A 16,054-nucleotide genomic window follows, 5' to 3' on the forward strand; every position below is an offset into this window, starting at 1 on the left:
GTTGTTTGCTCCGATCTTGAAGCCGACAGCGCCGACGGTGAGAGCCTGCGTGGGACAGCTCGTGACCCGCTCCTGGACGTCGCAGATGCCCCAGAGCCCACGTGGCAGCGGAGAGAAGCTCCTCGACAACCACCTGATTGCGCCCGACATTGCCTGGTTCCGTCCTGGTTCCACCCTGGTCACTGCTGAGTGACCCAGACTCTGTCCCCTCTGCTTTCAGGTACTCTACGACTCTGATCCACCCTTGGATCACACCGGACACTTCTCCTTCACATCGCCTGCAGCATCTTCAGCTTCAAGCACCAGCAACCTGCGTGACGAAACCCAACGCCACTTCGACCCTATGCACCCGCTTCCTGTGGGTGAGGTAACTTTGCAACGCCGGTGTTCCTACACTGGTACACACCTCTAGGGCCTGTGTCTAAAGTTTTGTCCTTCTAGGTCCAGCGGAAGTTTCCTAAAACTCTATTTGTGTAACTTTTACGCACCATAGACATTGCATTGGTGCAAGCCGCGCTTACAGCGCTGAACCCGAATCCCGCGGGCTTTTCCCGACTTCAGCATTGCTTGTCCCGACTGCTCCCAGCGATTCCCTAGGCCCTAGGCCTAACCACTGTTCGATTGGTATCTCTTATACCACTTTCTTGATATATGGTTTGAGTGGCCACCCGCCCTCATCCATAATTGTGCAACTTTGTATGTTATACTGTGCTTTTGATTTAACGCTTGTGCCCCTTTGCTCATAAAGAGTACTGGGGATTATTTTAGAAATAAACACATATATTTTTATAATATATACTTGTGTGGTGTCCTTTCATTTGATATTACAGGATTGTATGTGGTAAAACAGCTCGCTTAACACGACCTCTTGAGTTTAGCCTTTAAGGCTGCTTAGTCTATGCTACCATTAAGATAGCTTGTCTATAAGGTTGACTTACAACCAGACACCATAAGGGATTGTTTGGACTGATACAAGGTGGTTCCAGAATTGGAAACATCATATATCAGGCCAACTTCTCACATTGGTGGCAGCGGTGGGATTTGAGCTTGCTGTTGTTTTACCATTGCAATCTTTTTATCAAATTGAAGGTTCACATCAAGTACCGTAGGTACATATAAATCAAAAGCTTAGCATATTTAAGTTCTACTGAACTTAGTAGTTGTAGATTAAAGGGATTAGCACACCCTGACTACAACTCACTAGCAAGGTACAGTAGGAAAACACTTAGTGTAGGTAAGTGCACCACTTGCACCTCACTAGCAGTCATGTCTGACGCAGGTGGAGCTCCCAGCTCTGTGCCTGTGAAGGCTGACCTTACCAAGGCAGCTTCCAGTTATGACAAACTTAGCCACAAAGACTTGGGTGCCTTGTGCACTGCAAGGGGGCTAAAAGGGGGCAGAAACCCCACCATTCCTTCCCTGATAGCCATCCTAGAGCAGGATGACTTAGATAAGGCGTGTGCAGCTCCCTTAGATTTAGGAAATGGAGTGAACCCCCCTGAGAATGAGACCACTCCAGATGAGGAAGAAGAGGAGGAGGAAGAGGAGGAGGTCTCAGAGATAGAGGAGCCTGAGGATCAGGATCAGAGGGGTAACCAAGTTGTAGTTGCCAGGCTTAACCAGGCCAACTTAGACCTACATGTGAATGGAGAGGGCCAGCACCTCCCGAGACCACATAACCTAATTCTTCCAGGCACTAGAAGGGTGAGATCTCCCTCAAGGGACTCTCATTTTTCTAGTGTCTCAAGGGAATCTCAAAGGGGAATGACTTCCCCCCAGAGGAAAGAGCATAGGGCCAGGATGAGGGCTGTCCAACTCCAAATAGAGAGGGAAGAGATAGCCTTGGCTCAAGCTAAACTTGCTTTAGCAAGAGAACACAAGTTGTGTGGCTTAGTTGTCACTGGTGGCAGCAATATTCCTAGAGAGAAAGACAGGTCCTATGACAATAGAAACCTGACAAAGATTGTAGCCCCCTACAAGGAAGGGGATGACATCCACAAATGGATGACTGCTCTGGAGAGAGCCTGCATGGTACAGCAGGTTCCTCAAGAACAGTGGGCTGCAATTTTATGGTACTCCTTTTCTGAGAAAGGGAGGGATAGGCTCCTCACAGTTAGACCTGAGGATGCCAAAAACTACTCTGTCCTGAAGAGTGCTCTTATTGAAGGGTTTGGCCTAACCACTGAGCAATACAGGTTGTTGTTCAGAGACACCCAAAAAGCACAGACTCAGGACTGGACTGATTTTGTTGATTGTGCCACTAAGGCTCTGGAGGGTTGGCTGCAGGGAAGTAAAGTCTCAGACTATACAGGATTGTACAATCTTATAATGAGAGAGCAGATCCTTAATAACTGTCAGAACCAGCTGTTGCATCAATACCGTATTGACTTTGATCTGACCTCTCCCCAAGAATTGGGAAAGAAGGCAGACAAATGGGTCAGAACAAGGATTAAGCAGAAACCCCAGAACCATGGTGACCAGAAGAAAACAGACCAGAAGGGTGGGAATCAGAAAGATAAAGAAAAAGACCAGAAGTCTTCTTCAGGCCCCCAAAATTCTAATAAGGAGGGTGGTTCCCAAAATGGTAACAAGGAGAAGAAGAATGATGGCCCAAAGAAACCTTGGTGCAATACTTGTAAGTCCATTTCCCATTGGGGGAGTGAATGCACCAAGAAAAATCCAGTCCCTACCACTGCAGCTCCTAAAGCACCTGCACCCCCTAGTACAGTTAACAGTGGTAGTACACAGCCAAAGGGTATAGTAGGGTTAACCCTGGGTACTGAGATGGAATCTGGCCTAGTCAGAGTCCCTACTCAGGCAGTTCTCCTATATGATGTGGACTTATCTTTGTCCACTACTGTGAGTCCCAGTAACCTGGGCAAGTATAGGCAGACGCCTTTGATAAATGAGAGACTGGCTCAGGCCTACAGGGACACTTGTGCCAGTGTCACTATGGTGACACCTGACTTTGTGGTCCCTGGTCAGATTGTACTAGGTGAAAATTACCTAGTGACCAATGCAAGCAACACCACTACTACACATAGTGTGGCTGTTGTGAACTTCTCCTGGGGAGGGGTAAATGGCCTAAAGAAAGTTGTGGTAAGTGCAGACCTCCCAGTAGACTGTCTGTTAGGCAATGATCTTGAAAGCTCAGTTTGGTCAGAAGTGGAGTACAGGACTCATGCAGAAATGCTAGGGATTTCAGCTCATGTCCTTGCAGTGACACGGTCTCAGGCTAAGAAGTGCCTTCCTGAACCAGTGGTGGATCTTGGAACAATAGACCAACCACAACCCAAGAGAAAGAGCAAGAGGGTTAAGGCTGTGCCTTCCCACTTGCCCCAGGTTGAGGATCAGATTTCACAGGAAACTGGTTCTACAGTCCAAGAGGAGACTGTCTCTGAGGAACTTGAGCCTGATCAGGTTGAGTTTCTGGGGACAGGGGGACCCTCAAGGGCAGAACTGGGGCAGGCCCAATTAGATTGCCCTTCACTTGAACCCCTCAGACAGCAAGCTGCTGCTGAGGCTGCAGGGAATGCTCAAGGTACCCATAAAGTGTATTGGGATGATGGGCTCCTTTACTCAGAGGCTAGAGACCCCAGGCCTGGTGCTACCAGGAGGTTGGTCATACCTTTGAAGTTGAGGGGATCCTTCTTACCTTGGCCCATGATATTCCCCTTGCAGGACACTTAGGCCAGAATAAGACTTGGGACAGGATTGTTCCTCACTTTCACTGGCCTCATATGTCAGAAAATGTCAAGGAGTTTTGTCGCTCCTGGGTCACTTGCCAAGCCAGTGGTAAGTCAGGTGGCACAACAAAGGCCCCTCTGATACCACTACCTGTGGTGGGGGTACCCTTTGAAAGAGTTGGAATAGACATTTTGGGTCCCATAGATCCTCAAACAGCATCTGGGCACATATTTATACTGGTGGTAGTGGATCGTGCCACCAGGTATCCAGAGGCAATTCCCATGAGGACCACCACAGCACCTGTGGTGGCAAAAGCCCTCATTGCAGTTTTCTCAAGAGTGGGCTTTCCAAAGGAGGTTCTTTCAGACAGAGGTACCAACTTCATGTCTGAATACTTAAAAGCAATGTGGAAGGAGTGTGGAGTAAACTACAAGTTTACCACACCCTATCACCCACAGCGCAATGGGCTTGTGGAGAGATTCAACAAGACCCTAAAGGGAATGATAAAAGGATTACCAGAGAAGCTTAGGCGGAAATGGGACACCCTTTTACCCTGCTTGCTCTTTGCTTACAGAGAGGTCCCACAGAAGGGGGTTGGCTACAGCCCTTTTGAACTTTTGTTTGGCCACCCTGTGAGGGGTCCACTATGTTTGGTGAAGGAAGGATGGGAGTTACCTCTCAAAAAGCCTAAGCTAGATGTTGTGGACTATGTACTTGGTCTCCGCTCCAGGATGGCTGAGTATATGGAGAGAGCATCCAAAAACCTGGAGGCCAGTCAAGAATTACAGAAAGCTTGGCATGACCAAAAGGCTGTTCTGGTTGAGTTCCAGCCAGGACAGAAGGTGTGGGTGTTGGACCCAGTGGGCCCAGCAGCACTCCAGGACAAATGGACTGGACCCTACCCTATTATTAAGAAAAAGGGGTAAGTCACCTATGTGGTTGACTTTGGAACCCGTAGGAGCCCCCACAGGGTGCTCCATGTAAATCGGTTGAAAGCATTTGTTGACAGGGAGGACATGAGTCTCCTCATGGCCTCAGATGGGGATCAGGAGGAAGAGAGTGACCCTCTCCCAGACCTGCTTTCCCAGAACCCTGCTGATGGTTCAGTTGATGGAGTAGCCTTGGCAGGCAGCCTCACTGAGCAGCAACAGGTGGACTGCAGACAGGTGTTGCAGGCCCACAGACACATGTTTTCACTCACACCCAGTCAAACTAACTGGTGCACCCATGAGGTGGACACTGGTGACAGTCTGCCTGTGAAGAATAAGATCTACAGGCAACCTGACCATGGCAGGGATTGTATAAAGGCTGAGGTGCAAAAGATGTTGGAGCTTGGAGTGATTGAGCCATCAGAGAGCCCATGGGCTAGCCCAGTGGTCCTTGTGCCAAAACCTCATACCAAAGATGGAAAGAGAGAAATTAGGTTTTGTGTGGACTACAGAGGTCTCAGAGGTCTCGATGCTGTCACTAGGACAGATGCACATCCCATTCCAAGAGCAGATGAGCTCATTGATAAATTGGCTTTTGCCAGGTTTCTGAGCACATTTGATTTGACAGCTGGCTACTGGAAGATCAGGTTAGCTGAAGAGTCAAAAGCCAAAACAGCATTCTCTACCCCTAGTGGACATTATCAGTTTGTGGTAATGCCCTTTGGTTTGAAGAATGCACCTGCCACCTTCCAAAGGTTGGTGAATCAAGTCCTTGCTGGGTTGGATGACTTTTGTGCAGCATATCTAGATGATATTGCTGTCTTTAGCTCCACCTGGGAGGATCACCTGATCCACCTGAAGAAGGTTCTGGAGGCCCTGCAAAAGGCAGGCCTGACTTTCAAGGCTACTAAGTGCCAGATAGGGCAGAGCAAGGTTGTGTACCTGGGCCACCTAGTAGGTGGGGGTCAGGTTCAACCATTGGAGAGCAAGATCCAGACCATACAGGACTGGGCTCCTCCAACTACCCAGACACAAGTCAGAGCCTTCTTGGGCCTGACTGGGTATTACAGAAAATTTGTGAAAAACTATGGGTCCATTGTGACACCATTAAATGTCATGACATCCAAGAAGATGCCAAAAAAGGTTCAGTGGACAGTTAGCTGTCAAAAGGCATTTGATGACCTGAAGAAGGCCATGTGCTCTGCACCTATCCTGAAGAGTCCCGACTACTCCAAACAGTTCATTGTACAGACAGATGCTTCTGAGTTGGGGGTGGGAGCTGTGCTTTCACAACTTAATCAAGATGGTCAAGACCAGCCCATTGCTTTTATTAGCAGAAGGCTGACCCCCAGGGAGAAACGTTGGTCAGCTATTGAGAGGGAGGCCTTTGCTGTGGTTTGGGCCCTGAAGAAGTTGAGGCCATACTTGTTTGGTACTCACTTCCTAATTCAGACAGACCATAAGCCCCTCTTGTGGATAAATCAGATGAAGGGTGAAAACCCCAAACTACTCAGGTGGTCCATTTCCCTACAGGGGATGGACTTTACAGTGGAGCACCGCCCAGGGACTGACCATGGTAATGCAGATGGTCTCTCCAGGTACTTCCACTTAGAACATGAAGACTTATCTGGTCAAGGTTAAGTTTAATGTCCCTGCGTTGGGGGGGGGGGGGGGGGGTTGTGTAGGAGAGTAGGGTCTGCTATCCTATGGTCACCCCAATTTTTGCTTTTTGCTTCCCTGGTTTTCGACTTAATGAGGCTGTGGGCCTGCTTATCAGACCCCCAGCCTGCTGTTCTCTCTCTAAATTCATACACATGTACTATAGGTACATAACCCAATTGGAAATGGACTCCTTGTCAGCCCCTGTACCATGCACTATAGGTGCTCAGGGCATAGGTGCCACCAAGGCCTACCAGAGGCTGCAGCATAGCTTTTGCCACCCCTGGCTGGTTCTTAAATTGACACAACTGGCTGATCACTCAGCTGGGGCAAGTTGGTGTAATCACCACTTGCTTAGATATAGTATACCTATATCTAAACCTATATCTGGACACATATGAACCTGTGAGTCACTTCTATGGAAGGCCTTATCAATCCTGGAGGCAGAGTGCGTGGTTTAATGTGAGATGGTGCTCGAGCATGAGCTGAGCCTGTCTACAGCTGTCGGGAACAACTCCCTAAGCTGGTCCGGGATAATGCCATACCATATACTATTAAGTGCATTATAATCCTCGCGGTTATATTGTAACTTTGGTTTGGCTTTATCAAAACATGTCGTGTAAGGTGTCATACGAATTGGAATACTATCCCCTCGACAGTCCTGTCGACGGGGATAGCATTCCACCCCTCTAGAGGGAGAAGACACGTTACTTTACTGAAACGCGGTTGATTTTTAAAAGAGCCTCAGATCCACAAAATGGATGCCTCTGCCACAGACACGGGTCTGACCTCCTGCTGCTGACCGAAACTCATCAGAGGAGGCCTGGACAAAGGGTTTCCTGTCACAGGGCGGTGTTACACCACCCCAGACAGGAGATAGTGGATTGTAGCAGGGAGGTTTGAAAGAAACCAGACACTGCCTGGGGAGCACAAGGCTGCCCCTTGCATAATCCGGCCAAACCGGTTCTGGGGCAGACCAGCCCCAGTCCCAGCGCGGCCTGGATCAAAGGAAAGGGGTGTATCCACCCCCTTCCTGGGTCCCACCCATAGGAGGGGACCTAGCAGGTAATCCAGCCCCCTAGATTGGTATAAGAACGGGAGCAGTGCCAAAGCACTCAGATTATCCTGATTAAACATTTTAAACAAAACTCTGGACCCTTCGACATCCTACTCGACGTAGAAGACTGAAGAATCTCCCTTGTGGTCAAGGAGTGACCACCCTGTGCAAACAGGCACCATCCAGCACCTCGACCCTTGCTTTGTTGCAGTTCCCGCCGGAACTCGAGCGACAGAGATCGACGAGATCAAGCTTGCCTGCCTTCTTACAGCCTGATCCACAGTCCCTGCAGAGCTGAGACCCGTGGAGGCGACCAGAAGCGTGGGGCACGCCATCTTGAAAAGGCCACGAGACGCTGATCGTGCAGCCCACGAGTTACTCTCGGAGCTGTACACCGGGGTTTGAGAAGCCCCAACCCTGAGCCACTCTTGCACCGAAGCTCACCCCTCTACACTCGACGAGTGCTGCGAGGGGCCCTTCTGCTTTCTTTGGCTCGACGCTTTGGCCCGGTCACTTGCCAGCTGGCTTGTGGCCCCTGTGCCGGCGAAAACCTAACTACGACCTGCGATTCTGGTTGCTCCAGACTTGCACCCGCTCCTCTGAAAAGGAGCACCCGCTCTGACCCTCCTGGTCCGAGTGAGAAGCAATCTTCCAGTCCTGCGTGGATTGCTCTTGCCAAGTGTTGTTTGCTCCGATCTTGAAGCCGACAGCGCCGACGGTGAGAGCCTGCGTGGGACAGCTCGTGACCCGCTCCTGGACGTCGCAGATGCCCCAGAGCCCACGTGGCAGCGGAGAGAAGCTCCTCGACAACCACCTGATTCCGCCCGACATTGCCTGGTTCCGTCCTGGTTCCACCCTGGTCACTGCTGAGTGACCCAGACTCTGTCCCCTCTGCTTTCAGGTACTCTACGACTCTGATCCACCCTTGGATCACACCGGACACTTCTCCTTCACATCGCCTGCAGCATCTTCAGCTTCAAGCACCAGCAACCTGCGTGACGAAACCCGACGCCACTTCGACCCTATGCACCCGCTTCCTGTGGGTGAGGTAACTTTGCAACGCCGGTGTTCCTACACTGGTACACACCTCTAGGGCCTGTGTCTAAAGTTTTGTCCTTCTAGGTTCAGCGGAAGTATCCTAAAACTCTATTTGTGTAACTTTTACGCACCATAGACATTGCATTGGTGCAAGCCGCGCTTTCAGCGCTGCACCCGAATCCCGCGGGCTTTTCCCGACTTCAGCATTGCTTGTCCCGACTGCTCCCAGCGATTCCCTAGGCCCTATGCCTAACCACTGTTCGATTGGTATCTCTTATACCACTTTCTTAATATATGGTTTGAGTGGCCACCCGCCCTCATCCATAATTGTGCAACTTTGTATGTTATACTGTGCTTTTGATTTAACGCTTGTGCCCCTTTGCTCATAAAGAGTACTGGGGATTATTTTAGAAATAAACACATATATTTTTATAATATATACTTGTGTGGTGTCCTTTCATTTGATATTACAGGATTGTATGTGGTAAAACAGCTCGCTTAACACGACCTCTTGAGTTTAGCCTTTAAGGCTGCTTAGTCTATGCTACCGTTAAGATAGCTTGTCTATAAGGTGGACTTACAACCAGACACCATAAGGGATTGTTTGGACTGATACAAGGTGGTTCCAGAATTGGAAACATCATATATCAGGCCAACTTCTCACAGATGCTGTCCAACAGACATCCCGGGTGCTCAGCCCACTGACAGCAAAGGCACCACAGAGCTCACATGTAAAATTGGGTATGAGGCACTAGCAGGATGCCCAAGGTTGGGAGACCAATAAGCCTCAGAACTGTCCAGAAAGCAAGCCAGGACGCAGCCCGAAACATCAGGATCATGCTCTGAATGTCCTGGGCTCACTTAGGAGAAAGAAAGGCTTTAAAAGCCACAGCATCGAAAAAGGCCCCAATAAAAGGAATCTTCTGCACTGGCCAAAGATAGGATTTTGGGTAGTTTATTGAGACACACAAGGAATACAGCAGTGAAATTGTCAGCTGCTGGTGGTCCTTTACAGACTGGAAAGCCTGTCTTCAAAACCCAGTCGCTGAGATAGGGGAATGTGTGAACTCCCATCCTTTGAAGATAAGCCGCAAAAACCACCATCAGCTTTGTGAACCTGGGTAGTAGGGAAAAGTGAGGCTGAAGTGCAGGAGAGTGAACTGGATGTGTTCTAACCCCACAATGAAGCGGAGCAAATGCCTGTGGGACTGCAGGATGGGCACAGGGAAGTACACATCCTGCAAGTACACAGACACCATCCAATCCCCAATGCATACAGTAAAGAGGACCTGGAGCAGAGTCAGCATTTTAAACCTGCCATTCCAAAGGAAGGTATTAAAAACTGAAGATCTAGGATTGATTACAGCCCGGCGTCTCTCTTGGGCACTAGGAAGTACCTGGAGTAGCTTCGCCTGCCCCTCTCCACCTCAAGCACCCTCTACAAGTAGTGTCCATACTTCTTCAGAGATCAGGGTGGCATGATCTGCTGATGCCTGAGCAAAAACAGAAGTAAAAAGAGAAGGGTAGATTGAAATGGGAGGGCGTAACCATACTGAACTACCTCTAAAATCCAATGGTACCAGGCTAACAGCAAGCATATGGGGAAGATAAAAACAAACCCTGCCCTCTACCATCAGCATACGACTGATGAAGGGGAACTGAGTGATTTGGCTGCACTTGCAGCAGGTGATACAGAAAAGGACTACTGCCCTTGCCGATGGCCCCCATCTCTGTCACCACTTTGTCCACTGCAGCCCCGGAACAGGCTGAACGGCCTGTTGGACAGATTACAAGTGCTGTCTCTGGGGAGCCGTAAGGCCCTTCAAGTAAGCCCAGAGTTTCCAGTGCTACTGGTGAAATTGGTGGACCTAAGATAACACACCCAAGAAGCAAGCCATACCACAACTATCTTTCAAGCGCTCTAAGTCTGCGTCAGCCTTCTCTCCAAAAATCCTGGAGCCATCAAAAGACATATCTATCAAGGACGTCTATGTGTCAACATAAAAACCTACAGGCATTGTGCCAGACTACTTCACTGGTTCCATTGCACAGTCAATGTAGTTGTGTACTGTCTAAGTAAATTAATTTCTGAAATCAGGAGGTGCAAGATCCTGTTCGCCATATTCCAGAGTGAAAGTGTGTACCAGCCCTAAATCAAACGACATTAATCCATCTCTGAGCTAGACTCGCAGAGAAGAATACTCTTTCCCAGTGTGTCAAAATGCTTTGATTCTCTGTACAGCGGAATCATGAAAGCATTTGCGTTTACCTTACTGGCAGACCCCTGTATAATTAGTCATTTGGGGTATTGCATGTTGTGCCAGAAAGGCCGGCTCCCATTGGGTAGGCTGCGATGCCAAGCAATAGATTGACGCACAGGCATTATTGGGCAAGGTTTAAACCAAGATGCCTCAATGAATGGACGTAACACTCTGGGTTATGGTATGGTGATTTAATATTGTGATATTGGTTGAGTGCGAGACAAACTCAGCTTCTGATCCGAATCCGGTGTTAGGTTCGGATATTCTTGCCTAACCTTCAATTTCATAGGATCACAACTGAAACTTGAATCTGGAGCAGGCCTGGCACTTGACCAACCTCAATTTTTGTTTTCGGTGACGTACAGCTTCATTCTCCCTGGTGACCGACAAGTTTATCATGGAGCACTTGTCATAGGACTTCGAGTCATGCTTAGAACCTAAGCAGCCATGGCATACTTTGTGTGTCTCAGTGACTGACATCTGTCTTCAGCAGGAGTGGCACAGTTCAAAGACTGTAGTCCTCGGCGAGGACATTTTCCTTATGTCATATATGGTTTTCAGGAGTAGGTGAACCTTGACAAAATGTTTAGGGTAGGAGCTCCATATAGGAATTGGAGAGTGGATAAACAAAAGAACTGAGGTATCGGCACAGGGATGGGGCGTATATACGGCTCGGTGTCATCACTTCCGGAGAGAGGATGGAGCCGCCGTGGAGTCTGTTAGCACCACCTGCCGGTGTGTGGAAACTGTTGCCGGAAAAGTTTCCAGATCCAGTCTGGGCCTTGGGGAATTCAAAAGGTCAGGAATCAAATGTGAAAGACTAGAGCATGAAACAGCTAAGGGAGCGCATTTGACCTATCAAATATAGGTCTCTCAGATTGAGAGGCTCATAGTGATTTAACAAAGCTTTGCTAAAAGTACGGCATCAGCTTGATGTTAAGGTGGGTTTGACCTTGCCTGTTGCATTTCAAATCAGGACAACCTCAAATCTAGTCTAGACTAGATGAAAGGAGACCTGACCATTACTGATGAAAAAGGCAGCTATAAATCCATCATGCACAATTTTGAAAAGAGTGAAATTAAATTGTTCATATTCGCACAGAGAGGTGTGACTAAGGTTCTGGACAATATTATCTGCGAACAAATATGGAGCAGGACAGGAGACAACCCCTATCTTTGTACAAAACAGATTGCACACCTACTAGTAAGTATGTAAGAGATCTACGGTTCTCTTCTAAGCCAGAAACAACTTTGGAAACTGACACCAAATTCATAAACATTCTACTGCTCTTACAACTTGAATATGTTTGCCTTTGATGACAGTGTCTGAATTATAGCTCTAAGAGAAGCTGGCATTTGTTGTTGAGGCGATCATCAGATTCCAGATGCCTTACAGAGCCTAAGTTGATTGGGGAAATGCCTCATGTAAAGGGAGGGGAGGATTCCTACAGAGCAATGAGATGGAATACCAATCTACTTTGTTCTAATGTGAGCAATTCAGGTGGTTGTAGGATTCTGGAAAACCAGGGCTTCCGCTAAAGCACAATAATGGGTACTTGAAGATTAGTAGTGTATTCAAATGTGAAAAAAGATTTACATTCAGGTCTCAGAAATTGTGTACAAAACGGAAGCAAAGGCAATACATATGCAAGTAGACTATGTTGCATGGATATCCTAAGGATTTGCATGAGGACTTGATACAAAAAAATATTTAACTCTGAAAAAATATATCAATATTTTCAAATGAAAAGATGCAGTGTATGTGTGTGTGTGAACACTTTTGTACAGATCTGGAATAGAATTATGAGATCAAATAGCACTCAAGGTAACATGTCCTGTAAAATTAAAAGCAAACGTATACTCTTAGTACATTTTTAAAAGATGTTCTTCTTAATTGATATTAAAACAATATAATGATATATTGCTGATGATAAAAAAAACAGCATTAACGACCACAGCACAAATTCCGCCGCTGTCCTGGGGAATTAATGGGTGAGCGTGCGTCAGACGTCCCCCAGCCGTCCGACGTCACAGTGGGCGTGTGCGGAGTATGGGTGGGGACCGTCCGAAACACGTCCTCTCATTAATTGCCCAGCACCACGGCGGAATTTGCGCCGCGGTCAAGGGATTAATAGAATTATTTTATGCTGTTAAATTATCTTTCAGTTTAAGATTTATTCTCTTCACATGACTAGAATATGTGAAACAGCAGCAGGTAAAGAGTATAGTCATTCTTTTTTAATACAACTTTCAATAATCCTAGAACTGGCCCACATGAATAATTTATGAATTATGTTTTGTAATCTATCCACCAGGGGATCATTTTCGTTATTCTACAATTACTCAATCATCTTTTATATTTTATGATATTTTTTGCTGCTGGAGTCCCAAAACACTTATAGATATTTCATACACCTATTAACTTCCATCAGTCTCTTGTCTTCTCGTTGTCTTTAACTCTACATCCCACACCAACGGCCAGCATCTATGTCTTTTTACTTGTAACTCTCCTGATGGTGTGACCTTTTCTTCAAGCTCTCACCTAATCCACATCCTCATTCAGGAGGACAAAAACATGTTGGTATTGTTCACTGGCCAACTTTCATATTTCTGCTTCAAAAACACTGCAAGATAGATTTCTTTCAACGATTTTGACTGTCTTCTCATTTTCAGCTTCACAGTTCCACAAAGCGTTAACATGTAATCTCTCTGTTATCTTGGTAAATTGTTGTGATGTTAATTTTTGGTCATCTCAAGAATATTTAAAAAAATCTTAGACAAAAATGACCCTCAGTCATACAATAATTTCCTCCCTTCATCTCGAAGCTCACCTGACCCATACACAATGCCTTCCTACCAGGTAATTAGCGTTGTGTAATAAATAAAGGATCCAAACTTACCTTCTCGTAAGGACAATACTGGTACTTCTTAATTGGACTCGTACAAATGAACACATCAGTGCTAAGGAAGAAATCATGAAATAACATCAGAAATGTGTTTAATCATTGGCTTAAATTTATTCACATCCTGTGCTATGACCCAGTTTTGATATGTCCTGTTGGCCTTGAGGAGCCCAGGTTCAATATGCCTCTCTGCCAGATCTCATGTTTGGTAAGCCTCCCACTCAAAATTCAAACCTACTGTAAGTAGGCATATTTATTACTGTTGTTTTTCATATTAGACATGTCACCTTTGGCCCACTCCAGAGCTCCACAAGTCCCTGGAAAAACGAGGGGGTATACAAATGTGGAGTACAGCAAGACTCGCCCATCCACTTTTTCTGTACTCCACATTTTCATGCTACTCCTAGCCTTCACCCTTTAATCTTTCTACGGACTTGTGGAGCTCTGGAGTAGTCCAAAGGTGATGTGTCACATCACCAACTCATATTGTAAAGCCAATGGCACACTGTAACAATTTACAAAATCCTGTTCTCGTGTATTGATAATCAAGTTACTTACCGTCAGGGTGTGGAATTTATTAAAATATCTACTTGTCCATGGGACAAGTTCCTTCATAAATCTCCTTGTCCTGTAACAAAATCCACTTGTCCCTTTGGTGCCATGTGGTTCGGCGACAAATTATGGCAGCAATCTCATGACATAGGAGCTCTTATATAGCCTCTCTGATTATGCCAGGGCTCATACCATAGTAGTTTTTGAATACTAGCAATACCTTTATGTTGCCACGTTTCTGCAGATCTACATACTGGGACTGAAGGTAGTGGGAAGCAATAGTTCCAGGGTTGGAATGCCCTTTAAATCTGTGCAATCTGTGCAAATCTACTAACTTGCATGTTTCAAGGATTTTGAACTACTCTTCTCTAATCGTTTCCCATTCTGAGAAATGTTGGAAATTTACTCCCGACAATGGCAGACGTAAACCTTCTTCAAGAGTTGGGAAAAAAGTGGTTGAAGGGAAAATGACCTTGCGAACACTCGTGTTTTTGCATGAGCAAAATTTCCAGGAGTACATTTCTTGCCCTACTTCTATAAATTCTTGTAAATTCACGAAAGCCATACAGCTACACTTAATGCAAGGACATATACCAAGGGTGCACTTTTGAGACTTTCTTTATTATTAGGGCCCCTAATTTGGTCTGGCGTTAACCACAACCTTTTGAGTTTGTTAACATTCTCTCTCCCTCTCTCTCTATCGGCTGGCTTCACTGTGAGTGACGGCATTAAGCTCTTTCACAAGGAGTATATTGGCACACAAAGTAGTTTGTTCAGTGGCAGTAACTAATGTGCCAGTGTGTGTTTTTTTTATTTTTGCCAATGCTTGTTATGGTGAGGGCCCGGCAGCTCTCACATCAAGAAGGCTTTACAAAAACTATGCCAAAACGTATTGGCAAAACTAAAAAGCTGATCACTAATTTCAGACCTACTGGCTTTGCTAATGCTGGTTTATTTTTATGTTTCTCATAATCTTATTGAAACTGGCTACACTGATTTTCCAATATGAATATATTTGCGAAATACTAGCATGCATCAACACATTTTACTAAATGATGCTGCAAAGAAATGGTACCTGAAATTTCACAGTAGTTTAGCAAAATGTTTTTTCTTCCTACTTTCATTTTTTTAGGAACATTTTATATTGAAAGCAAAGAGTCTTTAATCTTGCTCTCAAGCTTCTGCAAATATTTGCATCTAATCAGAGAGCATTCTGGGAGCATTATGCATAGCCTCATATTGCTAAACTTTGGAACCTTGAGTACACATTTTTATACTTTAACCAATCAGTAGTGTGATCAGAACCTACATTTACTTAGAGTGCTCACCCTAATAATAAAGGCTTTCAATGAATGAACCATAAATACAAGTTTGTGAAAAGACATACCCTATGCACACACTTGGTGGGTATAATAGGTCACTGTGTGGCCATTTATAAAATAACAAATTAGTGCAGAGAAACAACAATGAGGTACAAAGTAATATACGATTGATGAAAATAAATGGACATATGATGACAACAGCGTCGTGGTCTCCTTATTTAATGTATCACAGCTTGAAAAGAACCAGCCGACACGTGTTTCATAGCATCACGCTAATCTTCAGGTCTGGAAATGATACAGAGAAATAGGCTTTTCATGGGAGAAAATACAAGTATACACGGTAAATAACATTGTCTACACCACTTAGAACCAGCTTTAGAGACAAGCATCAAGTCAAACAACTTCATGCATGGATCTACACTCTTGAGAAGGTATGTGGAAGACATCATTAGGTCACCGCACACAGGCTGAACACAATCCGTTGTGGTTCTACATGTGCATGAGTCGTCCACCAACCGTTTGGTGGGTACATAATATCATCATATAGTGAATGATTACACTGAGTGCACTATTGGTTTCGGATATCTTATTCTTGGATGCACTACACCTAATGATGTCTTCCCCATACCTTCTCAAGAGTGTAGAT

The 16,054-nt window shown here is 46.0% G+C and overlaps 2 protein-coding genes across 6 annotated transcripts in view; one reads left to right on the forward strand and one right to left on the reverse strand.

The window, feature by feature from the left end:
* NT5M (5',3'-nucleotidase, mitochondrial) overlaps positions 1–16,054 on the reverse strand; it is a 292,344-nt gene that overhangs the window by 84,238 nt on the left and 192,052 nt on the right. For all 5 annotated transcript variants that reach the window (XM_086940853.1, XM_086940855.1, XM_086940857.1 and 2 more), the window contains one exon: positions 13,532–13,592. In XM_086940853.1, coding sequence (XP_086796979.1) covers positions 13,532–13,592 — 61 coding nt within the window. The remainder of the gene's footprint in view (positions 1–13,531; positions 13,593–16,054) is intronic.
* LOC147684954 (uncharacterized) lies at positions 1,267–12,822 on the forward strand. The gene is made up of 2 exons (XM_086942274.1): positions 1,267–2,195; positions 12,798–12,822. Exons 1-2 carry the CDS (start codon positions 1,267–1,269, stop codon positions 12,820–12,822), a joined length of 954 nt encoding a protein of 317 aa, XP_086798400.1.

Source organism: Lissotriton vulgaris, chromosome 10 (assembly GCF_964263255.1).
Source record: "Lissotriton vulgaris chromosome 10, aLisVul1.2, whole genome shotgun sequence".
NCBI lineage: Eukaryota > Metazoa > Chordata > Amphibia > Caudata > Salamandridae > Lissotriton > Lissotriton vulgaris.